At 37.9% G+C, this 27,793-nt stretch overlaps 1 protein-coding gene across 2 annotated transcripts in view; it reads left to right on the top strand.

The window, feature by feature from the left end:
- The window catches only part of samd12 (sterile alpha motif domain containing 12), a 121,286-nt gene continuing 93,493 nt past the window's right edge, over positions 1–27,793 (top strand). The window contains exons 1-3 of one of the 2 annotated variants that reach the window (XM_041967012.1): positions 68–130; positions 687–878; positions 22,445–22,653. In XM_041967012.1, coding sequence (XP_041822946.1) covers positions 818–878; positions 22,445–22,653 — 270 coding nt within the window. In that variant the 5' untranslated portion in view covers positions 68–130; positions 687–817. Of the gene's footprint in view, positions 131–686; positions 879–22,444; positions 22,654–27,793 lie in introns of both variants that reach the window. The other variant, XM_041967013.1, reaches the window with a different exon arrangement.

The raw sequence follows: 27,793 nt of genomic DNA, 5'->3' as shown, positions 1-27,793 counted from the left end.
CTCGCCCGCAGCAAACTGATGATAACACGCCAAACAACAAGGTACAATGAGAACGCACTGAGTTTTACATTTCGCCTGTTCCTTTGCAAGTGATGCCCAAATCTGTGGAGTAGCACAATGGCTGTTGAAGGTAAGGCTTCTCCACCTGCGTGTGGCACTTTTTAAAAATCCATTTAAAAGATTACAGACAGCAGTTACAATTGATGATAAAAAGGTTTGAAGGGTTCAACCCAGACACAACCGGGTCAGCTGTGATTGGATGATTGTACGGTCGCTTCTCATTGCAATACCCGCGGAGTCCTGTCATCCTCTGTTATTATTTCCACTGTAAGTGAATGTATTCCTTGTTTTGCTATACATGATCATACACCAGAAAGCCTCGTGTGAACGCGCAGCCTCCGTCTGTCTTTAAATTGTCAACGTGTGCTCGCCTGATCGTGGCTCTATACGTTTGGAGACTATCGGTTAACAGGTCTGCGAGCCCTTTCGCATAACAACCTCTGGTGCACCTGACACCGTGTGTTCTGTGGAGGATAAGACGCCGAAGAAGCGCGGAAGTGGAAAGCTATTGTATCATAGGACAGTATTATTTAGGGACTGTTCTCTGTTGTGATGCAACAGAGCGCCGTCTGTGCGCTCAGTCTTGTTCCGCAAAACCAGTCTGATTGAGACTCCTCATCTGGCAGCAGGTGTTAAGACATGTGGACAGAGGAAGTCACCCGCTTCTCCCCGTGATTGTCGACAAACATTCATTTGAGGGGCTCGCTCGGGACATTTAAGTTGAAAAACAAGACAGTGACAGTCAGTGTGAGTCGGGATGCTCGGTCAGTCTCCTCACCTTATCGGTGGCATCTTGTGGATCCAGAATCCAATGAGAGGTATGTTGGAGGGGATTGGTGCATGCAAGCAGTGGGACCAACCCCCCCCCTTATGTATTTGCCCCATGCAGGCATGATTGGTATGACATTATGGCGCCTGCTTAGTCAGGACCAGGTTATTCATCTTTGACAACCTTATTTACAATGTCCACGTGCTGCGCAGTTTCATCTGAACAAGTGTTCTTTGTCCGTTTTATCGTTCTGATTTTTTCCATATACTGAACTGCTTTTGCCTATTATTATTATTATTATTATTGTTGTTATTATTGAATATTATTATTATTATTATTATTATTATTATTATTATTAGGTTAAGAACTCCAAATAGCAAGAAATTTGCATTGCAAAGTTTAAATTTTATTTTACTGCCGTAAATGCAGCTTTTATGATGGAGGCATAGCTTCAGGCAACTCTAATCTAACGAGTTTATCACAAAGCAAATTAGGTAAAACAGTAAGATTGCCTCTTTGGCTACCCCCCTCTTTTGCCTTTTTAGAGCTGCCTTATTTCTTAGTGATACTGATTTGGTGGAAATCACCCTCAGACATTTTGCTCCATATTGACACGATAGCATCACACAGTTTGCAGATTTGTGGACTGCACATTCACGGTGACACAAAGGGTCTCTATTGGATTGAGATCTCATGATTGTGGAAGCCATTGGAACACACTGAACTCAACACTGTGATCATAAAGGCATAGCTATGGTTGGCAGCAATACTTAGTTAGGATGTGGTGTTTTAATGATGCTCAGCTGGGCCTAAAGTGTGCCAAGAAAATATCCTCCTCCATTACACTACAGCCTGACCTGTTGAGACAAAGCAGGATGCTTTCATGTCGTTTATGCCAAATTCTGAGCCTACCATCTGAATGTTGCTGCTAAAATGGAGACTCATTAGACCATTTTATAGATCATTAGATCATTAGAACATTTTTTCCATCTTCTATTGATCAGATTTTAGTGATCCTGTGTCAATTGTTGCCTTAGTTTCCTGATCTTAGCATATAGGAGTGACACCCAGTTTGATCTTCTGCTGCTGTAGCCCATCTGCTTCAAGATTTGGTGTGTTGTGTGTTCAGAGAGGGTATTCTACACACCATGATTGTAACCAGTTACTATTGGCTTTCTGTCATTTCAAACCCATCCTCCTCTGACCTAGAGGCATTTTTGTCCAGAGAGCTGCCACTCACTAGATATTTTCTCTTTTTCAGAGCATTTTCTGAAAACCGTATAGAGACACTTGTGAAAATCCCAGTAGATCAACAGTTTCTTAAATACTCAGACCAAAAACTCATTACTTGTCTGACACTAACAACCATGTTCAGCTGACCCACAGGTGCCAATGAATTGAATGAAATACCATCAGTACAGCAGGAACTACAACACTGCCAACCTTCCAGCATATTCCAGTTTTATTCATGCATCTCTTGAGACTCATCTTTCAAGCTGTAAAAGAGGAAGGTGGGAGCTGAAGCTGCCTGCAGATGCATACTTTCTTCCAGAACGGAATAAAAATCTGTTATCCCGTTTCATCTACTTTTTTCATCCTTTTCTCATCCAATTTCATCCACCCGAGTGAGTAATTTAAATCCTCCTCTTCTCCGAAGCAATTTCTCCACAACCATAAAATTAGTAATTTATGGTACCACTTTATCACTCCTATCTAACGATTTCATAATCACATTGATGTCATCTCTCAGAGAGACAGTATAACTCACACCTCAGCCAGAAATAAAATTCAGAAGCTTGTAGAACATAAGAGGCGAAACTTGCTGTTCTTTTTTTAATTTGTGCATTTATGTGCACACATGGAGCAAAATACAGTATTAGTATAAATCTTTCACTTATGCAATTTGTGCAGCTGTAGGACAACGTAGTGCATTCAGTCATAATTCACTGACTTGTATCATTATGAGAGCTGATTTCTGAGTCATGTCCCTTTTCAATGATGCTGCGATAACTAACACTTCTCCCAGAAATAGGAAGAAGATCTTAAAGGGGAAAACAGCTGCATTTCTGAACACAGAATCTGCAGTGACAAACGGCTGCTTGCTATAGTAGATTTATGTAAATGGATTTCTTTTTCTACACATCCACATCCCAAGCTGTTAGTTAACAACCACGTCCCTAAACTGTTAAACTGTTAAAAATAGCTGAATGGACATCAGCAAATGACAAATCAACACCTATTGTTGCTTTTCTTTTGCAACACTAGTGACAATCTTCACTGCACTTCTGTGGGTCATAACCTTCATGAAACAATTTGTAAATCACATTTTCTCTTATTCCGATGTCATGACCTAATTCTAAAAAGCTAAATTAGTCCACTGTTCAAAACATTACAGTCTCATAATCAAGGCTTGAAAATAGGTTTCCTTACGGCTTCTTGCACAGCTGCATAGAAACAGTTTAGATTTCTCAGCACGTCAGTGTCTTGCATCTCTGGATGTGTTTCTGTATAGTGACATATATTTTCCATATCTTGATCATACACATTAGGTCTATAATTGCTTATCAGGAAATAGGAGAGGGGGATCTTAGTCAGTAAACCCTGAAATACATGAAATGGCGAATTTGGGAATTGTCCTTTTCAATATTCTTAACAGCAGCATGAAAAATAAAAAAAAAATTAATGTCAAAGAGAAGTTACAAGTCTCACAGCATCATTCCATCAGCTTTAAACAAATTTTTATTTAGCTGTAAAAAAAACAAAGCAAAAACAAAACACTGAAGCTAATTTGCTTTCTTCTACATTGTTGGTTGTTTTGGCCTGTGAGGTAATAAAAAAAAAAAAGGAAAAAGCTTTTAAACGGGATCACATCACCATTTTTTGTAGTAGAGTTGGGGATACTTCAGTAAATAAGTCAATTTCCTGTCCTGGCTACACTAGGTCAAGGACAATTAAATGGCCTCAGTTGAGTTTTAACTTAACTCGACTTAAATTTACCCTGCAAATGTTCTGACTGATGTATCTTCATCTCTGGTTTATCCACTGTTTGTAAGTGTGATCTTCATCAAAGTATGTTTAGTTAGTTTCTTCACGGCTGGGGGAAATCTGTCTCTATGGATGGGACGAAGCTGTGCAGCAGCGTCATTTTTAACTAAGGCTGTGACGTTTGAGAAAAATCAACCCTGCAGTGTCACTGTTCTATTTCTATGCTTCACCAACAACCCCTTTTTAGACAGAGAATATAGGTCATGTTTTAAATCATTTACAACACATGAGAGGACAGTCGGCTCTCTGAGAAACAAGTATTATTGAAAGTGCGGCCCCCCACCTTCGGAAGGCAGTTATTAGCTGCGTTCAGCAAATTCAGGGCATGAAAGCAACAACATATGTGTAAAAAACAAAGTGAGCATTGCTACTTTGTGGTGATTACTGTGTCAACAGTATAAAGAATTGCTCTTTTGGGAGAGAATCTTTTATACAAGAAAAAAATGGATATAGGAAAAAAATACAGAAGTAATGTATTTTTTTTTTTTTTTAAAAAAAAGCAAAAAATTAGTCCATTCTTTTTGCATGGTTAGGAATAAATCTACAAATAAAAAATAGTAGGCAGGTGCTGTTTATCAAATGCATTTGAATTGATCATCAGTGAATGTGAGCTCCTCTAAAAATCTGTGAAAGTTCTCTTGGTGTCCAACAAATGTTTGAGATCATTCAGGTGAGGCCACCACAGTCTGAGGAAAGACGTAACAAATTATCTTAGAGAACTCTCATCCTGTGAAGCTTTACAAGGCCACTTCAGTACAATTTAGAGTCCATCATTCTATAGTGAGAAAGACTATTATAAAAGAAAACATTTAAGACCATTTAAGGTCTCCTTGCAAGTTGACCCAATGCTCAGAAAAGCTGCAAAAACTTTTAAAGAACCACATCTCAGACTTTACAGACCTCAGTTTGGTGGGTTAAAGCTAATGACAGTACACTTAGAAAAAGACTGGACAAATATGGTATAATTGGAAAAGTCACCAGAAGAAATACTTTTTCTCTAAAAATAACATGGCAACACAACTTTGTTTGGCCAAGCTGCATCTGAACAAACCACAAGACTTCTGGTACAATGATCTTTGGACAGACGAGACCAAAGCGGTATTGTTTGGCCATTTGAGTCCATTTGCGGATCATGTTGGATAATAATCCTCATGAGCCGCATAATCCGCATTCGGATCATGCTGCAGGACAATGATCCCAAATACAGATGAAAATCTACAAAATTTGCTGCGGTAATAGCTGAAAAAAAAGTGTTGCAATGGCCCAAAGTCCAGACCCAAACCTGACTGAAATGCTGTGGCATAAATAAACACCTGCAAACCCCAATGAACTGAAGCAACGTTGGAGAGAAGAGTGACATTTTTCCTTCACAAAAATTTCAGAGACTGAAGATATACAGAAAATGGTTAACTTGTTGGTACGAAAGGTGGTTCTACAAGCAACTGAGGCATTGGGGTGTACTTATTTATTATACTGCTTCTGCTCGTCTTAGTTTATGTTAAATGAATAAAGACATTGTGTAATATGCCAATTGGACAAGATGGTACTTTTTCACTCTTTTTCCATTCAACTACATACATTTCATAGCTGTTCTTATTCTTCTGTACAGATGGTGTCATGGTGTTAGGTCATTCTGACCCCGAGTCTTTAGCACAGATGGAGACATCATGTACTGTTTCCTCTAAATAGCTGACACAAAGTCATGACTTGGTGATCGATGATTATTTTAGCCCTAACAGACTGACTAAGGGTTGGGTTGGATTAGAACAGAGTGTGTACGTTCAGTATATTATCTGACTTAGGCAGGAAGTTGTGATGATGGTGAACACTGAGTGAAACATTGGCAATCATAGAAGTGTGATGGAGCATGCTGGTGCCTCTAGGCCTCAGCATGAAATAAACTATCTGTAGCTTTTTTGGTTTAGTGTTTTTTTTTTTTTAAATAGTTTTTGTTTGTATTTGTGCTTTTGTCCTGCTGGGGAAAAGATGGAAGTCATAGCGGACCAAGTTTTGTCCTGGATTGAAGCTTAGTGTGAAAGATAATTGGAGATATTGTCATGCTGTCAGCTTTTATGAGGACTGCACAGTCTGAAGCCTTTGTATTTCCCACAATTTTTCACTCTGTCTCCTGTCAAAAATGCCATTTTAAAGGGAGACACTACACTTGAATATGGAAATTATTTTACAGTTGGTGGTTAGAGGCAGATGATGAAATGGTAAAAATGCTTCTTAATAGTCCTGCCAATTTCCTTTTAAAGCAGAGTTATTTTTTAAAAAATGCACTTGTCTTTGCTTTTTAAAAAAACAAAACAAAATTGTATTTGCATTTATTTTGACTAGACATACAAAGATTTCTCAACACTGAAATACTTTTAGAAATGTGGAAAAAAAAAACAAAAAAAAAAAAACATTGTCTACAGTTATGCATATTATATTCTCAGGTCAGCTATACGTTAATTTATGATGCATGTAAAAGTTACTGGTCAACTTAAGGTGCAATACTAGCATTCTATGGACACACATGTAATCCCTGCCCAAATTTCAAAAGTCTCCAATTATCCTCTACAAAATGGTCGAGTCAAAGGAACATGTATTAACTGTATTTAAAACAACTAATTGCTCAGTGTATTAGCAAAATAGCACATAAATCTGTGGAGTAACAGCATATTTCAGCATTGTCTGAGCATGCGTCTAGCAAATAACTGTGTCTCAACTAGTTACTTCAGCTATTTACAAAGGTTGAGGCGAAGCAGCAGGTTAATGCAGCTGTTATACTTTTCCAGCATCTTGGCATCGGATCAGCCTTCAGGCTTGCCAGTTTGTATTTCATCCTCTCAGCGGCACCTTCAGCATCTTACCCCTGCTAACGCAGCACTACTGTTATGATGCCGTGGCATTTAAGAACTTTTCTGTGTGTGTATGTGGAGGAGGAGGAGGGAAGAGTCTAACATGTGACATGAATATGTACCGTATAAAGACACATGCACACTCTTACACACACACACGCATACACACACACACACACACACACATCTATATAGGAAAGAGTCAGGAACTGGACGCTGTGTCCAGTCACAGCAGTGTTTACCCCTGTGGCTGAAGTTGTTCATTTCACTTCGTCTTTCTTGCCTCTGTGCATCAAGCCTCCTTGGTTTGTCCTGCCCTGCTCTGCCAGCCTGTGCACCCACTCAGAAAAGTCAGTTCAAATCCATCCTTGGGATCTAGCCTTGAACTAGAATTAATAGAATAAACAAATTTATTTGAGTCAGTGAAATAGGATTAAATCTAATTCAAGTTAATCATGATAGTGTAGTTCTCACCTTAGTCCAATCGAGTGGGAATCAGATGACAAATGATAAAGCAAATATCACAAGAGAGTAGCGTTGCATAATCTTTGTTTGGATGGAACTGCAGCCATATTTCATGTAATATGTTAAACATAAAATAAAAGTAGTGCTGGGCACAAACTAGTCCTAGTCATGCTACTCTGAGCAGAGTGGTAGATGTTTCCACTGCTTGCAGAGCTGATGAGTGTGCAAGTACCTGAATGAATCTGTTCAACAAATATGAGGTTCACTCATTACAATGAAACTGGATGTGTCTCTGGCCTGAGCACTTTCACAGGATCAGCATGCATCACTGTGTCTGGCTGTCAGCTTGTGTGGAAGAAATCCAGGAAAAGGAAAAGGGCAACTGGAAAGTCTGGACACTTAGTGTTACACTAGTGTCAAGAATAATTATCCTGATGTAAAAGGTATCCTTATTGCATCTTCAGCTCTTATACAGACAGTATATTTACTTCCAGAATATGCAGTGCTTAACAGGATCCTCTTTTCCCGATGTTAGTTAAATTAGCCCAAGTCACCCTGGTACCTAACGGAGTACTTCTTTTTTTTATCATTTCCCAGAAGAACTTGAAACTTGTGATAAACTTTTAATGAGAGTATTTCTAAAACTCTGAATCTTAGGAATCACACAAAAAGGTACCATTCACAAAATGTCTTTTTAAACAGGATTTTTATATGTATAGGTAGAATAGGCATTTACCTTAGCAATTGGCCTTGAAACTGAGACAGACAGAACTATTCTACCACAACATTGCTTTTGAATAAATCAACCTTTTAATCCAAAAGATCCCCCAATTTGGGAGGACTTACAATGCCAAACTGCCAAAACAGCCATTTTGGAGACCCTGGCTGACCTTTTTATACCAAAACCTCCAATTTTGTTCTCTTTTACTTAATCAGTTGACCTTTGCAAAGATAATGTTCACATATTATACTATGATTTGATGGAGCTTTAGAGCAGCAGCTGCATCGTTTTAAAGGGACATTCATTCTGAAAGACTTTTTAATTTATGTTAATGTATATTTAATGTATTCTCCCCTAATTTATACTGATATTTATATGTCTTAACAAATGACACAAGTGTTCCCTTTACTATTAATTCAAAAGTATGCAAATAGACCTTGTAGTTACAGACATATATCCATTTCATTATGGGTATAGAAGCGGCCTAAAAATAGGCACAGGGTTCAAAGGATTAAACTGAGAATGGTGCTTTAAAAAAACTAAATCTCTGGAAATACAGAACAAAGCTACATTCTCAAGTTTCACAAACAGAAAAAAAGAAAATTGGTCAAGTAACCACAATGCAGAGGATAAAGTTGAAATTAGATTATTTCCTTATTCATGTTACACCTGGATTAAAACTTTTAGTTTTGCTTGTGTCACCTGTAGCTGCAGGATATGGTGTTTTCATGCTCCTGACAGCATATTGTGTCAGAATTACACTTATGAAAGAGACATAAGAGATGCTTTCCATATTTAGATCTGATAGTTATGCAAATGGAAGAGAGCATCTAATTGAGATGTTTCAGTGTTAAATGGATGCTTTGCTGTGTTGAAGATGCTTAACATCTCATCTGAAAGGCTTCACTGGTTCTAGATTAAGTTGCCTTCATTTAAAATTTAAATATAGCATCACCCCAGTAACTGTATATCTCTGAAAAGACAAAATGAGGATTATAGATTTGTGTTATGTTTATTATACGGAAATTAGCTTAAGTAATTTCTGTGTAAGACTTGTTTTTATAGTGCACTTTTGTGCAACATTAATGCTGCTGACAGTATGAGTCCTTGTTTGGGTGACTTAATGGGGCAGAACAACATCTACTGTATGCCGTAGCTTTATCGACCTTTGTGAAGCGGATGAGCATCAGGGAAATTAAACCCGTGGGAGGAGACGAATTTTGCTGAGTGTTGTAGTCATTTGTTGCCTATTTCACCCTTGCAAAGCGCTTACAGAACTTTGTGTACGTCCTTCTCCTCCCCTAAATGATGACTTCTGTGCTTTTTGTGAGTTTTTGGCACCCTGTTGTGTCAAATGCAGAAACTTGGCAGTGTGTCAGCCCCATTCCCTGATGACCATGAAGCCTACTGCGCTGCATTCTGCTGACTGATTGAAGCTGCAGATTGGAAACAGTTAATGTGTCACTGATTATACATTGGGCACAGATGGATGGAGTCAGTGTCAGGTGAAGACAGTCATTATGTGGCTTTTTCTGGCAGTGCTCCACTGTAGATTCCTCTGATATCTCCTCAGCTGGAATTGGATTGCAGCTTTGGATCTATTAGCAAGTGTGTGTGTTGACTGTGAGTAGTTGTGAACCAAGGCAGCTAAAATAGAAAGATGCACGCTAACATTACTTTAAGAATGACTAAATCCAACATTAGGTGCTTAGAGTTTTGCTCTTCTGGACTGCATTCCCTTTCTGGAAGCAGCTGAATGGTAGCCTAAACTTAATTTTAACTGTTAATTGTAATATATATGGTAGAAATGTTTTATAGGGGGCGTTGCAGTAGAACTAATTACAATTTTATTTTAGACAGGCAATTAAAGACCAACCATGCTGACATTATTTTAGAGTTTTTTTTTTGGCTCTAACAATGACAAAAATGTGGGTAAGGCAATATTGCACATGTTTTTGGGGAAATTCATGATTTATGAATAGTGTACAATTTTTATGCCTGTGAAATATTATATGATACAGTAATGATGAGGAACTTTGAAATTCTTTAAAATTCTACTTTGTTCAGAAGAGCCAACGTTGAAGCTTCGAACTGTTTTTTTCAAGCACTTAGGTTAAATATACATCACATGCATTCAGGTGAGATCCCATCCAACACAACACTAATATGATTCCAAAAGTCGTTAAGGTTTATAAATGAATCATATGGTTTTCATATGTTAAGGTTAATTCCTTATTCCTTATACTAGCTAACTGCATTAATGAATAACCCTGATGAAACTAGATGTGATAACTTGCTGGTGACCTGCTCAAAATAACCAAGTAGTTCCCATATATTAACCTAGCGTCTGTTATATATGCTCACAAGTTGACAAAGGCTCTCTACACCTGTTGTAGCTGCTTTTTGTTATTGCTGCAAAAGTACTTGCATGCAAATAAAATGTACAAAATTTCATAACAGAGGGGTAAGATAAAAGAATAATGTTCTGTGTTGCTAGTGTCTACAGATTGAAGCTAACACTCATTAACAGATTGGTCCAGTGGCTTTGCTTGCTACTTCTACACCTGTCCAGTACATGTAGCAGGTGAGGCAGAGAAATATGTCATATTGTGGTATGTTGCATCATACGTCACTTTCTCTCTTTGGTCCGCTGGATGGTCTGTTAGCTTTCCCACTATCAGTGCACCAGACCAGAGTTTACTTGCAAGCAGAATTAGATCCCTGGTTTTCAAGCAGACCAAAGTTTTCTTTTTATGGTCAAATACCTGTTCTAACTGCTCCAAATAGATCGGACTCTCTTTGGAAGTGGACCAGGATTCCTTTATAGTAGATCAAACAGCGGCAGTGTTTGACTCAAATTAATTGGATCCAACAGCCTATAAGGATCTGCACAATGACTCGTTAATTTAAGTCAGGTGTGTCGGTGCAGGGATGCATGGAAAACCTGCATAATTGTGGCTCTCGATGACCGACGTTGGCCACCACTGCTGTAAACCATGGGTCCACCAGGTAGCTGCTGCAGGGGGAGGGGCTGCCTGCTGCAGTGCCTGTTGAAAATGATTAGAGGTGGCTGTTCCTCTCTGTGAACCAGCAGATGCCAAAATGACTTTTAAGTATTGATTCCTGTGTTTATTGATATCCATCTTAATATTAATATTTAGTATCTGATAACATTTTTTAACAAGAATGTACTGGTATGCATGATGGTGATACTTTGACATAAACCACTCACCTTTCAAAGTTAATCAGTTAAAAGAGCACACAGTGCTGGGTTATGCATTGCATGCGTTACTGTGTTCGTCAACCAACCATGGCTTGATTGCATGTCATCTAGCATTGCCTAGCTAATCTCCATGGATCTGTGTCAGGGCTGGAGAGTGGTCTGTCTGCAGCCATTATCATCTCTAGTGGGCCACTGTCTTTATCATCTTGGGTGACACTAAGCCAGGAATGCAGCAGTGGTGATCCTGCAGATTATTGTTTGAGAGATCTTGCTTTGGTTGAAACAGTACATCTTAACACTCGTTTACAAAAAGAATAGAGGCCTGCATTGAATCCACATTTTTGTGAATCATTTGCTGTTAACTTTAGTAAAAGGGCTTGAAAAAAAAAACAAAAAAAAAAAACAATTAAAATGCAAATTGCACAAAATGAGGAGAGATAAATGGCAACAACAAGCAACAGCGAAAAGTGTGTGTGTCAGTGAAAAATAAATGTAATTAATGGGGGGGGGGCTGTTACAATTACAACAAAGGACAGTTTAGTAACATCATAGCTGACACCCAATTTGCATAATTAGTACCTGGATTAGTAATCATCCTTAAACCGTTGTTACAGTGAAACTTGTAAAGACTGTTGCTTGATTATGACTCTTATGCATCTAAGTGACAAACATACAAGGTTCCTTGCTTTCCAGTTGGTGTGAAACACATTAATGCATTAATGATAGTTGCTGTTAATGCCATTTAGTTACTAAAAATAAATGTTTCAAAAGAAATCCTGAACTTTCCTCTTAGTTTGCAACAGTCCCTGTTGTGCCAGCTAAATGCAGGAAGTTTGTGTCTCTTATCAAATATTAATAGACTTTACTCAGCTCTAAATTAAGACAGTCTATTTTTGTCATCCTTTCACTTTGTGCTTTTGAAGCAGACCAGATTTACAGCTTTAAGCCAAGGATACATGCTTCACATCAAGCCAAGCGAACAACAGATATATTTGACTCCTGTGTGTGTGTGTGTGTGTGTGTGTGTGTTTTGCTTTAAAGTGGGTTATTCACTCTTTTTTTTTCTTTCCAGCTCTGTCTCACCAACTCATTTTCTCTGTCGTTCTTACTCTCACTTTCTGTCTCTATCCAACTTTTTCCTTTTCATCTCTTCTCAGCTCGTATGCCTCTTCTTATCCTCCTTTCCTCTCTGCGCTTCAGAAATGTTCAAAGCTGAGCACATGTGCGCCTGCCAGACACAGTACCAACCAATCGTAGCTGATCAGGCCCCCGGGTTGTGGAGGGCAGTCAGTGAAGTTTGAGCTCAGTTAACTTTTGATAGGATGTCAGGGTGAATTAAGAGACCCACAGAGAGTCTAAGTAGCTAGCTAAGTAAAATCTTTGCTTCATTTTGATATTTAGTCATGCTGTTAGTTTGTATGTCCCAACAGCAAACATATGAACAGAGACACTAACTTAATAGGTCTATGACAAAAAATGTATGCCTGTCCACACTAGGAAGGAAGAGACCCCAGTCCTAATTTACACGTCATCATGTAGGGACAAATCTTCTTGCCAACAATAAAACATAAAATGCAATTATATTTTTCCTTATTTTGCAGAATTCCCACCACATAAAGGAAAATAGTTACTCCAAAAACAGCAGGACGAGGAGCTTCTGTGGTTTCAGAGCAACAAAAATGAGTTAAAACATAAAATAATGATCATACATAGATGCATCAAATACAACTTTTAAGCTGCAACCTCAAGTTGCAACCACTGACTAGTTTTTGTTTCCATTTCCATGCATAAAACCAAACTCAGTCTATGCAGCTTTGCAGCACTAAGATTACTTTATTCCAGTTATTGGCTTATTCGCTTAAAGCAGTCTGAACCTCTCCGTTAAGTAAATAATCATACAGCTGTGTTAAAACCCACTCTCACCTCTAAATCACTTAGGACGACTGCATCAGGGTTGACCCCCTCAGATCACCTGAGCCCCAGATGGCAGAGCCAGAACGTGAATTTTAATGTCTGAAAAGCCTTAAATGGCAGGATTGTGGATGACTCATGGATGAGTAAGGTAAAAAGAAATGTCCTACTTTTTTGTTCTCTAAACAGAAACTTCTTAACCATGCACATCTTTAAGTGGAATATATACTTGGCTTACATAACCATGTGTTATCTCTCTGTGAGACATTTACTAATGCTGTATATAAAAATATTTAGGTTCCTGAAATTTGTTGTTAAAAGCAATCCTCATTCCTCAAGTTTGATGGCAAAACAAAAATACTCACTCAGTATTGCCTAGCCACATTAAAATACTTTTGGGATTATGTAAATACACATCAGTGCTGTCTTTAGCATTTCATATCTCACTGTGCAGAAAGAGATTTCTAGAGGCTCCTGTCCAAAACATCTCTGACTGAAGGCAATGCGCTTCTCTCCCCTGTCTCTTTCTATTCTTCAAATATATTCTAATTAGTACCTGAGTAATCATGTAACAAGGCTCTATGTCCTTTGTTCCCCCTGGATGCAGATACTCTTTCCAAAGTCTCCAGGATAGACAGCTGAGCAGACACGCTTTTTCTACACAATCTTCACGCATTTTTTTTGATGCTGAGAGCAGTGCATGAACTCGGTCGACACCCCTTTTAGATTAGCTTGGTTTCCTCACTGTCAGAGCAGACTAGGTGAGACCTAACACTGCATCTCTATGTGTGCATGTGTCAGCTGTATAAGTCAGCTCACATCACTGTGCATACATTCAGATTTGTGCATGTGTGAAAGAGCTGGAGACAGAGGGAGGAAACTGGTCAGCTTTGCCAATTTACACATTCATCCTACAAAATGTTTGGTCATTTTCAGTGTCAACATTTCTCTTCTGTCATGTGACCAAGAGAGATTTCTGTTTTGGCTCCAAGCTTCTTTTAACATATAAAAAGAGTAACAGCTGCATGGATGACTGAAATGTCATTCGTGAAGATTGGTGCCAGACCACCTCTTTTAACTCCCAACAGCTTCTGTTGGCAGCTGGTTTGGAAAGATTGCACCCACATCCTTCCTGTTTTAAGTTCCCACCTATCAGCGAATTGTTATTGGCTTCACCTTTTGCTAAAAACAGACAAAAAGAAGAAAGGTCTAATAAGTGTCGTGCAGAGTTTGCACAGCCCCCACAGTCATCTGGTTTACTCTGGCCTCTTTTTCTAGACTTTGTTTCTGGGTCAAAACAGTTCATTATATTCAGAAATTCATTCTGCTCCACTCTGGGAGGCAGTTAATGAAAAAGAGATCATCACGAGCCTGAGCGCCCACACAGAGCAAACTTCACTTTTGATTGTGGACTGACTGCTGGTTTTACTTTGAACCAGCTCATGCCATTAAACATTGTAATTATTAACATCTTAGTCTCAAAATCTTGACTATTATGTGATTTTAATAACCAACAAAGGGAGACGGAAAAAAGAACAAACTTTTTAGAAAAGAGGATTTTTTTTTCAGTTTTGCAATAAATTGTGAGCATTTTTCTGAATGGGTGCTGCGTATGCACTGGCAGGCTGACAAACACAAAAATAGCAGAATTGTGATGAAGATGCAAAAGAGGAAGATGGTCTATGAGCGCTTGATTCCGACTCGACTCAAAAAAGCTTGATGGAACGTAAGAGCAGCTTTCATTAACGGCTCTATGATGCATCCTTGTGCTTCGGCCAATCCACTTGTGCCGTTTTCTCACATAAACTCAATGTTCAAGAAAAAGAATGGGCAATTTTGTCTGTTTTATTTCTTTTTTTTCCTCTTAGTTTCTGTTCACATAAGAACTTCACAGCAGGAAATTTTATGCTGAAGCAGCGCTCACAGCTGGAAACGTGATTGAGATACTGCAAGCGAGTGTCTAGAGAGCAAAGGAGGCAAAAAGTGAAGCAAAAAGTACATAGTAGAAATCACAGTTTTTTTTGACAGTAGATAGAAAATGGCTGGTGAGGTACCTTGATAACTTTTGTGTTGATATAATACTACATGTATCTGAATGTACATGGACTACCATGTACCACAAAACAGATCAGGCAGAAACAAGAATTATTATAAAAAAAACAGAAATGTGCATGATTATTTCGCCTCCAAAGTCACCTATACAGCTCGAATTCTGCAATTTTTACCTTTTCATGCTCCTAAATTTCTAGAATTTTTTGTATTTGTTCTGAGTTTGGGATGTGTCGGAAAGCATGACAAAAACTTATTGATACCTTTGAATGCTGCAAGATCGGTAATCAAATCCTGATATGATTTAGATTTGCAGACTTGGTTGAGATGCTTTGTTTGAAGAGATGTGAATTTTCTATTGAAATCTTGTAGTGTGAAGTGGCTGTAGTGGTGTTGCAGAGACGGGGGTCTTTCATGCAGTTATTTATAAACTGAGATCATGTGGCCCTTAGATTGCACACTGTTGTACTTCATGAACTAAGGATAATTAAGAGCTTCATAGTACAGTGAATAAATTAATATTTTGCTTGCACTATTTTTCTGGTTTTCAGTTTTGGGATGTAAACTTTCTTTTTTTTTTAGAAGCACTAAGCAGGTGCACGAGTCACTTGTAATAATATGAGAAATGCATTTATAAGTTCAGCTTTTTAAATTAGATTGTTTTGTAAATCTACACTAAATCAGTTGTATTAGACTAATCCCGTTCTCTCTGAATCTTCTAGATGCTAAAAAGACCTGTGGCTATGCAGTGATCAAACTGTTTTTTGTTTTAATTTGATATTTAATCCATTTCCTCCTGTTTCTCTGAGCTGGATGAGACAAAGCAGTGGAAGAATGGAGGCAGACATCCTCTCATCTGTCTCTTCCCTCACGATTGTTTCAGAGCGCATGTCAGGAAGGACGGAGAGAAGAATGTAATAGTGCTATTTATAGTAACTGTTGCTGTTTAAAAAAAAATCCTATCCCCCTGTTTGCCCAGCCTTTCTCCCCTGAATCACCAAGGAGCATTCCTGTTCTTTCTCTGTTTGCTGTGTTCCTCCCCTTGCTCAACCCCTCTCATCATGTTGTCATCCATCCATCCATTTAGCCTGCTTGTACCATTGTTCAAATGATCTTGGCAGAGGATGTAAAATTAATTTCTCTTCCAGAGAGGTTGCTCAGCAGTCATGAATTGAGTCAGGGGAATGAGAAAGGTGGAGGGTTAAGCCAGAAGAAGAGAGGGATAGAGAGGCAGTGAGAGGGAGCAATGCTTCGTGCTCCGCATCTCAAGTTGTTTGTTTGAAATGTCTCATGGATATTATTTCTGTGGCTATAAAACCCCTTTCTTGGAACTCTGTTTTGTAGTCCAGATTAAAATAATTTTTATATGTATGTAATATTAATCAGTTAGAGACAGTTATAGTGCACTTATGCATAAGTAAGCTAGTTAGTCAGTACATTTTTAGCTAGGTAACTCTTGTATACTATAGCTTTTACTTGTCTATAAGAGACATTTTTCCTGAATATTTGATAGTTGCAATTTCTCTTAAGGATTACTGACACATCATCATATGGAGGGAGGTCAGGTCAGGTTACTTTAGCTGGGTAAATTTGTCTTGCAGGAGGATTATAACATCCAGTTTATCATCCAGTTAGAAAAGAACTGCAACATGACACAAAACAGTATGGATATTAATAAAAACAAGATAATCTTAAAACAGTCGAAACATCAAAATAGATCTTAGCAATTCAATTGAAACATAAGGAAAAGATAGCGCATGCATTGTAGTTCTCACCAACAGAAAACATTTTTTTAAACCCATTTTAGTCCAAGGGGCCAAATCTAGTGCACTTTGATTTTAAGTAGGCTGGACCAGTGGTGTGATAAAATGTTTGCCTCCTTTCTGATTTCGTATTTTCTTACATGATTGTCACACTTAAATGTTTCAGATCATCAAACAAATTTAAATATTAATCAAAGACAACAGAAGTAAACATAAAATGCAGTTTTTAAATTAAGGTTTTTATTATTAGAGGGGGAAAAAAAGATCAAACCGACATGTTGCTGCATTTTGTGTTTATTTGTGTTGCCAATGACTAATATTTATGTTTGTTGGATCTGAAACATTTAAGTGTGACAAACATGAAAAAAAAAAAAACAGGAAGGGGGAAAACACTTCTTTCCACTTTCACATCACTGTAAATAACAACTTATAGATAATGAAAACTCCAATTTTTTCCCTTGGTTTTAGTGCAAAGAAGTGTTTACGCTTAAACAATGAACAACCTGGAATTTCTTAAGGAAAAATAAATGCAATTTGGTGTAAGGCCTGCATTTTAAACTAAAAAGGGTTCAACTGAAAAAATTATCCATATAATATGACTCACAATATAATGATATGATGAATAATGGATTAGAAAACGTGAGAAAAATGATTTCCTAATTTCCTTCATTGTTGCTTTTACAGTATATGAATTATTGAAGGGGGTTGCATAGTGGCATGGTGGTTAGCACTGTCACCCCACAGCAAGGAGGTTCCAGGTTTGTACTTCAGTTGTGGCCTTTTTAAGGTTGCATGTTACCCTTGTGCATGCATGTGTTCTCTCTGGTTACACCATCTTCCCCCTACAGTTCAAAACATGCTTGTTAGGTTAATTAGTATTTCTAAATTCTGCCATGGAGTGAGAGTGAGCATGAATGGTTGTTTGTCTCTCTGTGTTGGCCCTGTGATGGACTGGCGATCTGTCCTGGGTCACATTAATAGCAGCTGGGATAGGCTCCAGCCCCGTCGGTGATTCTGGATTGTAAAAAGTGGTATAAAAAATGGATGGATGACATAAACTTACTTAAAAAAAAACAAAGAAACCCAAACAAACATTGTGATGGTGGCCCTCCTCCTTAGCTATCGTTTTGACGAGCAGAAAATCCTGTTTAGATAGAATAACTGATGACATGCAAAGAGAGGATTTTTGGCAGGATTCAATTAATTGTTCCAATCATTTAAGTCCCAGACTCAATTTTTTTTTATTTGTGAGCCAGCAGAGTTGTTATTGGCTTTTTCTCTTGTTTTTGTGTGTTCTCCTTCCAGAGCAAACTCCTGACATAAGAGAGGGGAAGCAAACTTTTTTTGCTTTGTTGTCCGCTGCATGGTTGCCTACATTTCCACTGTGAACCTCTCTGATCTCACAGACCTGCAAGATTATGCAAAGTTTTATCTGTGTTGTAGAAAAAAACCACTGCGACATAATTGGGAAATATTTTATACTATATCTGTGCTTTAAAATTGTGGTCCCTTTTCTATTGATCAAGGCAAGTTTATTTGTATAGCACATTCATGTACAAAACAATTCAAAATGCTATGCATAAAAAATTAAAAACATTATAGATGGTGCAAAGAAAGCATTAAAAAGTAGTAAAAGGCAGTAATAAATAGCAAAAATCCCAATAAAATATTTTCATAAATTCAATTAAAATGATTAAAAGCAAGATAAGTTAAAAAGTTACAGTTCAGATTTCATGCATGGGTGCATGAGAAAAGAAATGTTTTTTAACCTGGATTTAAAAATGTCAAAAAACTCTAGCAGCAGCATTTTTGATGAGCTGCAGGTGCTCATTGCTGTTTTTAGGAAGTCCTGTTAAAAGGCCGTTACAGTAATCCAGCCTTCTGGAGATGAATGCATTGATGAGTTACTCCTGGTCTTTCTGGGAGACTAAATTTTTAATTCTGTTGATGTTTCTGAGCTGGTAAAAAGCTGTCTTAGTGACAGCTTTGATGTGGCTGCTGAAAGTCTCATCTGAGTCTATCAACACTCCAAGGATACAAACTTGGTCGGTGATTTTAAGAGCCCAGGTGTTTCCAGGTGTTTACCAATGCTGACCCTCTTCTCTTTGCTACCAAACAGAATAATCTCAGTTTTGTCTTCATTTAATTGTAGAAATTCTCCCTCATCCAGGTGTTTATTTGCTCCAGACACTGACACAGTAAGTCTATTGGGCTGCAGTCATCTGGTGACAGAGACACATAAAGTTCATCTGCATAACTGTGAAAACTAATGTTAACATTTTATAATATCTGACCAAATGGGAGCAATACCAGTTAAACAGAAGAGGTCCAAGGTCTGACCAAACTGACTCAGCCCAAACTGACCTCTCACTTTTCTCTTGACTTGTGTTTTTACTTTCTTTACCTGCATAACTTTTATTGCCAGTTGTAAACCTGTTCATGGCCTTTTTATTTAATGCAGTTGTTCCAGCTATACAGAGATGGCGTTTCAGTCAGGATTCTTGTATCTCAACATTGACCCTACAAGAAATATTTAATAAGTTACCACGTAAAAAAAAAAGATATATATATATATTGTACTGTACATAAACACACTGTTAGTAGGAGTAGTAAATGCAGTTCTCTAAACATACAAAAAAATCCCACAACACTAAAGCAAACAAAGCCGATGTAATGTCTTCCCTGCAAATAAAGAAAATGGGCAAAATGTAACCACACACTGAATATTCCTCCACTAAATTGGCAATGATAGCCTAATCATGTTAATATTTGTGCTTAACTATGCTCATTACAACATTTAGAGGAGGGCATGACTCAGAGGAAAGGATTACTCTCACATATGTTTGCTTATTTGTTCTCTGCATCAGACTGTGCTCATGCTTAGTCTCCCAGATGTGCATGAAGGAGGAAGCAGAACAGCCCTCAGTCCTGCTACATGCTGTATAATGATGGCACAGATGTTTCAGCTTAATCTGAATTGTCAGACTTGTTATTATTGCTCTGTGGCACTGGTCTGAAAAAGTCTCTAATTGTCTGTTTTCCTGCACTTGCTGCTGTGCCAATAATCAGATTGACATTAGTGTTTGGCCAAAGTTTAGCTGTCATCTCTCTAATGTCAGCCAATATCAGTTTGTCTTTCTGGGAAACCAGCAATTTTAAATATTAATTCAGAGTAGGCAATCATATGATTCACTCAAAGTGCTCAGTTTTGTTGAAGTAATGTCTGCATGTCTTGATCCTTGTGAGTGAATGTTGTTCTGTTTTCATGTTCATTCACTCACTCTTTTGGCGTGTTAAGTGAAGCAGGATGCGCAGCTTTTGAAAAACATTGCTTTGACCTTTAATCCGTATCCGCAGTAGGAATTGGAACTGAGGCAGCCTTCAGGTGTGATGAAAAGGATTTTTGGCTCCTCTCCCACATAAATGAGTTGCTGGTGTTTTATAAAGAAAAACTGGGCCGGTTGCATGATGACAAATGGTTTATTTCAGCGATGCCTTGCAACTCACTGTCGCTTCTGCACCTGCCTCGCAGCCTGATGAGACTAAAATAATGCTCGAGCTTGACGCTTCCTGTGAGGAACAAGGCTAAAAATAAAAACTTTGTGGAAGGATGACAAAATGACATGACACAGGTTTATACAAAGTAATACAAGCCTGCTGCTGATATGCAAGTTTTGCCCTTCATCTCAGTGTTTAGTGTACAGCCTCCCTTGAAACAGTCCCTCATACACAGATATGAATCAGAACAGTGTGTTTCTCTTCAACATCTTTATTTTCACATGAGGCTGAGATTTGAGCTTGAGTGTCAGTTTGTTTCAAGAGTCCACACAGTTTTATAGCTATTCAAAAGATTGATTTCAAGGCTCAGTGGAGTCTGAAGGACTTTCATTCTAAGAAAACACAACAGGAATGATTACCTGAAGATAAAAACCTGCTGCTGTCTTGCGTGGTACTTATTCTTGGTCTACAGTGCTTCATAGTTGAGAGTTAGGGGCATATTTAATAGATTGCATTCATCTTGACATTTATTTTGAGCAGAACTTTTGGGTTGTGATTTTTAACTGCACACAAACATGCCAGTAAATTACATTGTTTTTAATAGACAGTAAATATTTTTTTTTTATTCTGCCTGCGTGACTGGTGTTCAGCATTGTGCAGAATTGTTATCCCATCTCTCATTTCCTTGTGTGCTCAGGAAAGCAGTAAATATGTGCAGCAATTGAGTAAAACATGCAAACGTTTGGAAATACATGAAAAGCAAACACACTGTGCGTACAGTTCTAACAAGTCTGAAAGTGAATATTTGATCTGAGTAGCTGTGACACAGGCTGAACCTCCTTTTTCTTGTGATTTCTTTGAGTAGTCCTCCAGCTTTCTTAAAGGATTTTTTATAGCACTTCTTTGGATGTTGGTTGCCTTTTGTTCTGTTTTCTGTTAAAATTATCCCACATTGCTTCAGTAATGTTAAGATCCAGGCTCTGGGGAGGATTCGTTGGAGTGATGAATTAGAGCTGTTAATGCTGATTTTTATTCCAGTTCTTGTGTCATTTGGGAAACTTCAGCCTTTTCTCTCCATCTTTTTCCTTAAGAATGGCTACCTGAGAGCTTTTCTTCTATGGAGCCCATTTCTAAGCAGGTTTTAGTGAACTCAGGGGCCAGATGCATCTCTCAGGTCCCGTGCCAGGTCCTTGACTGATTTTTTTTTTCTCTCTTCAAAAGGACATCATATTCTTAAGGACTTTTGAATAAATTATGTGTTGAATCCGGGAAAGGACAATGTACTGATAGGTGATGCGTTCAAGACTCTTGATGATAAGACTTTGTGAAAATGAGGTATTTAAAGTTTCAGTGAACTCAGAGTGCAGTAAACAGAAAATTATGTTTAGGTTTAGGCATGCTGGTATAATCCTCAGCCTGTCTTGTTTGTACACTGGTGCACAAAGCATGTAGCAGACTCTGCACATTTCTATTGGGGACTTCCTCTTCATTTGAAGTCAAACTAATTCCATGATGCTAACATCAGGACTATCTAAAGATCTGTAGCAGGATGCTTCTGAAGCAGGTCGTCCTTTTTTTTTGTAGCTGTAGACAATTTTTTTATGTTGTCCGCAATGAGCATGGAGAAGTCATGTTGCAGGATGAATGTCCCTGTCTGAACTACATGTGAGATCATCAGAATGAACCTACAAGTGTAGAAAAGTTCTGCATTTGTTGCCATTTAAACACTAAATACACTGTGTTCCCTGTCTGTATCATGTAACAAACTATGCAGAACTGAGCTGAAGCGCACTATCTGCTGCCATCTAGTGGATTTTATATAGTCTATAATTCAACATGCCATTCAAAATGTAATGCTTTCAATTTAATTTTAGGCAGATTCAGTAGCAATATTCCAGTGTAACCTTCAGACGAAGGCAAAAATATTCAGTAACTTTTATGGTCAAGTTAATCACCCTTACAGTGCATGTTTCATACATTAACCAGGGAGCATAGTTTAGCTTGTCTGTATGCTTATTTAACTCTAGTTTGGTCATACTTTAAGAGAATGCTCACCCTTTGTTCACCCACTTTTTTATCTCCTGACCTGCTCAGCTGTTCACTGCAACCTGAGCCAGAATGGCATCGACCATCAGATGTGTCCTGATGACATGACGTCTCAGCTGGAGGAGGAGGAAGACTCTGTAGATGTTGGATCCGTGCTGCTGGATGATGACAGCCCAAGCTACCCAGACGTTAGCCCTCCCATGTACCATCGCCGATCTCCGCCACAACGCTCAGTCTCTGAATCTGAGCTAACCCGGGTAAGAGTTGGTCCTAAAAAAAACAAAACAACAACAACAACAAAAAAAAAAAAACACTCTAACAGCAAATATATGTAAAATTGCTGAATTACAGCATAAATATAGATATTTTAGTATTTTATTTATGTAAAAATGATTTACTCTTGCTTTAAAATAAAATAATGTATTTCTTTTTATCTGCAATAAAAACTGTCTGTAGCTGTTTTTTTTGTTTTTTTTTTTTATCATGCTGCCACTGAGTGGCACTAGAGTCTGCATCTTTTAATGTGAAAATGGAGTGTTTGTGACAAAACTGGATATAGACACCAGAAAAGTTGTTGAACCTTCTGCTTAATGTCACATTTAAGTAGATTAGGTAAGTGCACTTGAAATACAGTATGGTCAGTTCATTATAAAGTATTGTCACTTTTATGGTCATTTCTCGCTGTGTATTATTGGTTGGATCTAACTGCACAGTGGGACAAGCCTTCAGTTTAAAACAACAAATCCTCAGGTCTCCTTGACTGAATATTAAAGCACCTGAATTATGAAACATCTTATTCTTGCAGTTATGAACTGAAAGAAAGATGAAAGGTGCTTTTATATTATATTTCAGCTGCAGTGCCAACAAAAATAGCTCTTACCTTCTATAAAATGGACTCAAAATGTTTTGTGGTTTCTGTGACAAATGCTTAGTCAGGTTTGTATTTGGGAGTTTAGAGGCTGGGTCAGTGCTGGAGCACATTATCAGCATATGCAAAGTTGCTACAGTTTGGGTAATGTTACCGTCGAGATGTTAATAAAGTTGACTGGACTGGTATGAAAGTGAACAAATGAGGCAAAGACCATTAATATTACTGACATTAACATTTGTCTGAAGTGGTGTTTGTTAATAAAATTCATTTCACATCTTGAGATAAATGAGGCTAAATGCCAAGCTCTCTGTAATATTTTTCTTTTTTTTAACATTGCACTAATATATGAGATGCACATCTATCAAAAACTGATCTTGAAGAGTTACTACATAAAAGTGTTTGGTTTTAAATAATTTGCCATTTAGTTTGATTTATTTATGAATTAATTAAACAATGGACAAATAGTATTTTATTAGATGGGTATTTCGGTACTTTGCCTCTTCTACATAATTTAATTTAATTTAATTTAATTTAATTTAATTATAGTAAGTGTAAGTGCAATGTGCCCTAAAATAAACTAGATTTAGTTGCATGACCACCCTGCTTTCCTCTTTTGTTTTGCACAATTCAGTTTTTCTTTAAATGCTTATGTAAGAAATTCCCTTTACACTTTAACTGGCTAAATCAAGATAGTAAGGAGCAGACCCTTTTCAACCTGATTTCCCTCCTCCACTCACTAACATAAAGAACTCCTCCCTATAACTGAAGTACAAACTACAACTTTAACATGGAATGAGCCAGAAAAGATGAGCTGTTGTTCAGAGCCTGGTGCAAGTCTGCTTCAGTGTTCAAGATAATAGATCAAAGAACCCATTATCAGCAGTGCAGAATAATTCCTTACTTCCTCTCCAGAAATAGCATGAGGTTGGGACAATGGGAGGAGATGGGAGTGATCACTTGTGATGCGCACACACTCTCATGTTCTCTTTTCTCTGTAAAATCTGTGGTAATCAGCTGTCAATCACATCAAAGTGGAAGTATTTTGAGTCGGAGGCCGGTCTGCTCAGTAAACCCTGGATGAGCCTTTGAAACACCAGACAGAGCCTGAGTTCAGTTGCTACATGCACACACAAGCAGGAAAAGATGGACCAGAATAAAATAAAAGTGGGGATTCACTGCTCTTCTGTATGTTAATATGTGGTGTAGACACAACATCCGTCGTATATTAGTCAGCAGTAATCTTACTTAATTAGATTGGGTGCTTTAAGACTTGAATTATGAATAATAATCCATTTCACTGAGCAACAAGACCATGTGAAGGTTTGCATTCACTAATTCTTACAGAATCTGAGCTAAACTGAGCTTAAAGTCACAGTGAGAGCTGAGAACCCAAAACGTCAATAACGTGTTATTTCTTTGGGATCTCACAGAATTTGGTTGGAACTTCATTTTATAATGTGATTTCAATGAAACCCCCTCAACTTAATGTCATCACGCAAATATATTTGCCAAAATTAAACCACTTCCCTCCAAATTAGTGGGTTATTGTGTAGAACTTGACAACAAGCATTTCACTTGAATCAAGTGTGTTGGAGTAGGAAGCATCTACAAGACAGTGGCCCTCAAGGACCAGAAATCCCTGCTCTAGTACCTTTATAGTTCATATTGCAAAAGATCTAAAGCTTGTTTGCCTTGCACCTGGAGTTACAGATTATCTGATATTTCCGTGGTAGCTATGGTATCTCAATGAAATGTAAGTTTCTGAGTCTGAGTCAAAAGTTTTAACAATATTTCAGTTAAATGAAAATAGCTTTTCACTCCACAGGGGTGTGGGATGATCTGATGTTAATTTTCAGGTCTTCACTGTTTTTAATATCTGATTCAGCAGACACATGATAGTTGACACCTCAGAAAGATTAAGGATTAACTTGGTCTCATATTACATTTTATCAGGATTTCTGGCTTGAGTGGAGATTTAGAATAAATCTCGTTTGTGTATAAACTTCTTATTTTAATCATCCCTCAATTAGAGCTGAATAAATGGGAATACATAATGAATGCAGATGTTTGTGCCTGTCACTGGAAAGGCAAATTGTAGGACATTACAGTTTGTGATGTCAGCGGTGTTAATTTTCTACTATTGGATTTAAGATGACTCATGCATCCGGCTGGATTTGTAATGACATTAAGGCTTAGCCATAGATTAAACCTGAAGCATAAAACAGCCATTTAGACTCAGTGGATGGGTATAACATCCATAGCAAATCACCACATCTCCGAGGTAATCAATATCAAGCCCAAGGTGAATATATCTTGTTTTGTGTTAACACACCCCACTGTACTTTATGGACCCTGTGAAATCCCAAGGTCAGGGACTGTGAAGTTGTCTTGTGTACTTCCTTTGATGTGCCTGGGTAAAATAGGCATTGCCTGTAAATCCAATTTCAAACATAGGCTCCTTATGAAGGCTCAATAATTTATCCAGCATAGCGTGTTATTCTGTCAGCCATCCACAGCTCTCTGGACTCCTCTCTACCCTCTCCAAACACGCACTCAGGCACACTCGCACATATCACGGCCTCATCCTCATTCCTGTATGTTTCAGATTAATTAATAGAGGGAATTTTCATCTCCTGCCAGCTCTGGCAAAGAGAAATCGAGTGAAGCAGAGAGAGAGAGAAAGAGAGAGGAGAGCTGGGGGAGAGCATGCCAGAGCTGTTAATTAGTGGTGCGGTGGAGATCGGGCAGACGACACAGGGCTCCGTGTCTCAGACAGCCATTCACTCAGTCAACATGACATTAATGGCAGCTGCCTTGCTCCCCACCCAGACCTCCTTACAGTGTTTAGATGTGACACGAGAGGGCAGTGTGTGACAGTGAATCCTACCGATGTCAAATGAGTTTGGGTTGAAGGAGAGGTTCACAAAGTCTAATGTAACCTTGCACTTTCTTTTTGAAATGAATGCAGAAAAAGTAGTCCAGATCAGAAACGAACATCTGTGCAGCCCCTTTAAATTTTCATGTTAACAAATTAGATTGAAGATCTAAGCGTATACCGAGTACAAGATATACTGTGGATGCACTTCATTTATTCATTCAGGCATCAGTTTTTTTTTGTTTTTTTTTTTGGTGTGCCTAGCTAAAACTAATGAAGTTTAATTTGTATTCCTGCAATATATCCTACTTCTGCAAAGAATATTAAATAACAGTTAATTCAGTCCTGTGTTGGACCGTAGGAGCTGTTGTTTCAATATTTCTCACATGGCTGTTTCTGACACAGCAGTCACCAAAACTGCTGCATTTTAATGCCATTTGGTTGAGACAGTATTATAAAAGCTATGATATGTAGGAATTTTAACTTGCCCAATATTTTTATTTAATTTATTGTATATTTGTTTTTCTTGACTGGATAAAGAAAATAGAAATAAATTGTTTTGAGAACAGCTTTGTCTAAAATTAAAGCTACATCGGATGTTGTGTCAAAGAGCAACGTTTTTGTACTGTGCAAAAATCTTGATCAACTGTTAATTTTTAACAAAGTGATGCAACAATTTATTGAAACATGTACAAACATGAATATAAATACAGCATTAAATGCAAAAACAGAGTTGGGACAAATTTTAATGTGCTTAAAAGTCAGTATTTGGTTTAAACATTTTTTTTTTATTGCAATGAATTCTCAAGTTTTCTTGTAATTTCTTTCAATAGTCTTCAGGAGTAGTTCTCCAGGCTTCTTGAAGTAAATTTCAAACCTCTCCTTTTGATGTTTGCTGTCCTTTGGTATGTTTTCTGTCAACATTAATCCCAGACTTTTTCAGTTATGTTGAGGTTTGGGCTTTGGGGAGGATTCATCACTGCATGAAACCTGTTGCTGCTGATTTTCAATTTAGTTCTTACATCATTTGTCGTTTCCGCATGTCCTTTCCTTAAGCACAACTTCACAGCCGCCCTCCCACTCCTGGCATTTCTCACAATTTCTGATGAAACTACATTAAACAGTAGATGGATCAACCAACGGTCCAGATGCATCTCTCAGGTCCTGTGTCTGGCCTTTTTTTTCCTCCTAATTTCTTAAAAAGACATCATTATCAGGTACTGTCTATCTACTGTAGATAATTGATTTTTTTTAGGCCTTTGCTATTTTTTTTCTTCCACAAAATTGCCAACCATTCTGAGATATGGTATTTTATTCTAATAGTTCTTAAGGAATTACCTCATTGGTGTGGCAATCTGTCAAACTCTTCTCTTTAGTATTTTTTGTAGATTGAACAAAAATTCTTTGAGTTTTTTATGCTTGAATGACTCATAGATCAATATTTAGTGGCTAAACAGATGCTGCTTAAAGTACTTTGATAAGAATCTAAGCACACATCTCATTTCTTTGTTAACTGTATGGAAAATGGCACTTGATTACAGTATAGTGTACATCAGGGCTACTCAATTGAGTTTCACTAGGGCCTCAGTCCTGCAGATTTTTAGTGTGTCCCTGCAACAACACACCTGACTCAAATTAAATGGCTTTTGAA

Source organism: Melanotaenia boesemani, chromosome 17, assembly GCF_017639745.1.
Source record: "Melanotaenia boesemani isolate fMelBoe1 chromosome 17, fMelBoe1.pri, whole genome shotgun sequence".
Lineage (NCBI taxonomy): Eukaryota > Metazoa > Chordata > Actinopteri > Atheriniformes > Melanotaeniidae > Melanotaenia > Melanotaenia boesemani.
Note: the sequence above shows the minus strand (reverse complement) of the source record. Positions and strands in the feature narration are given on the sequence as shown.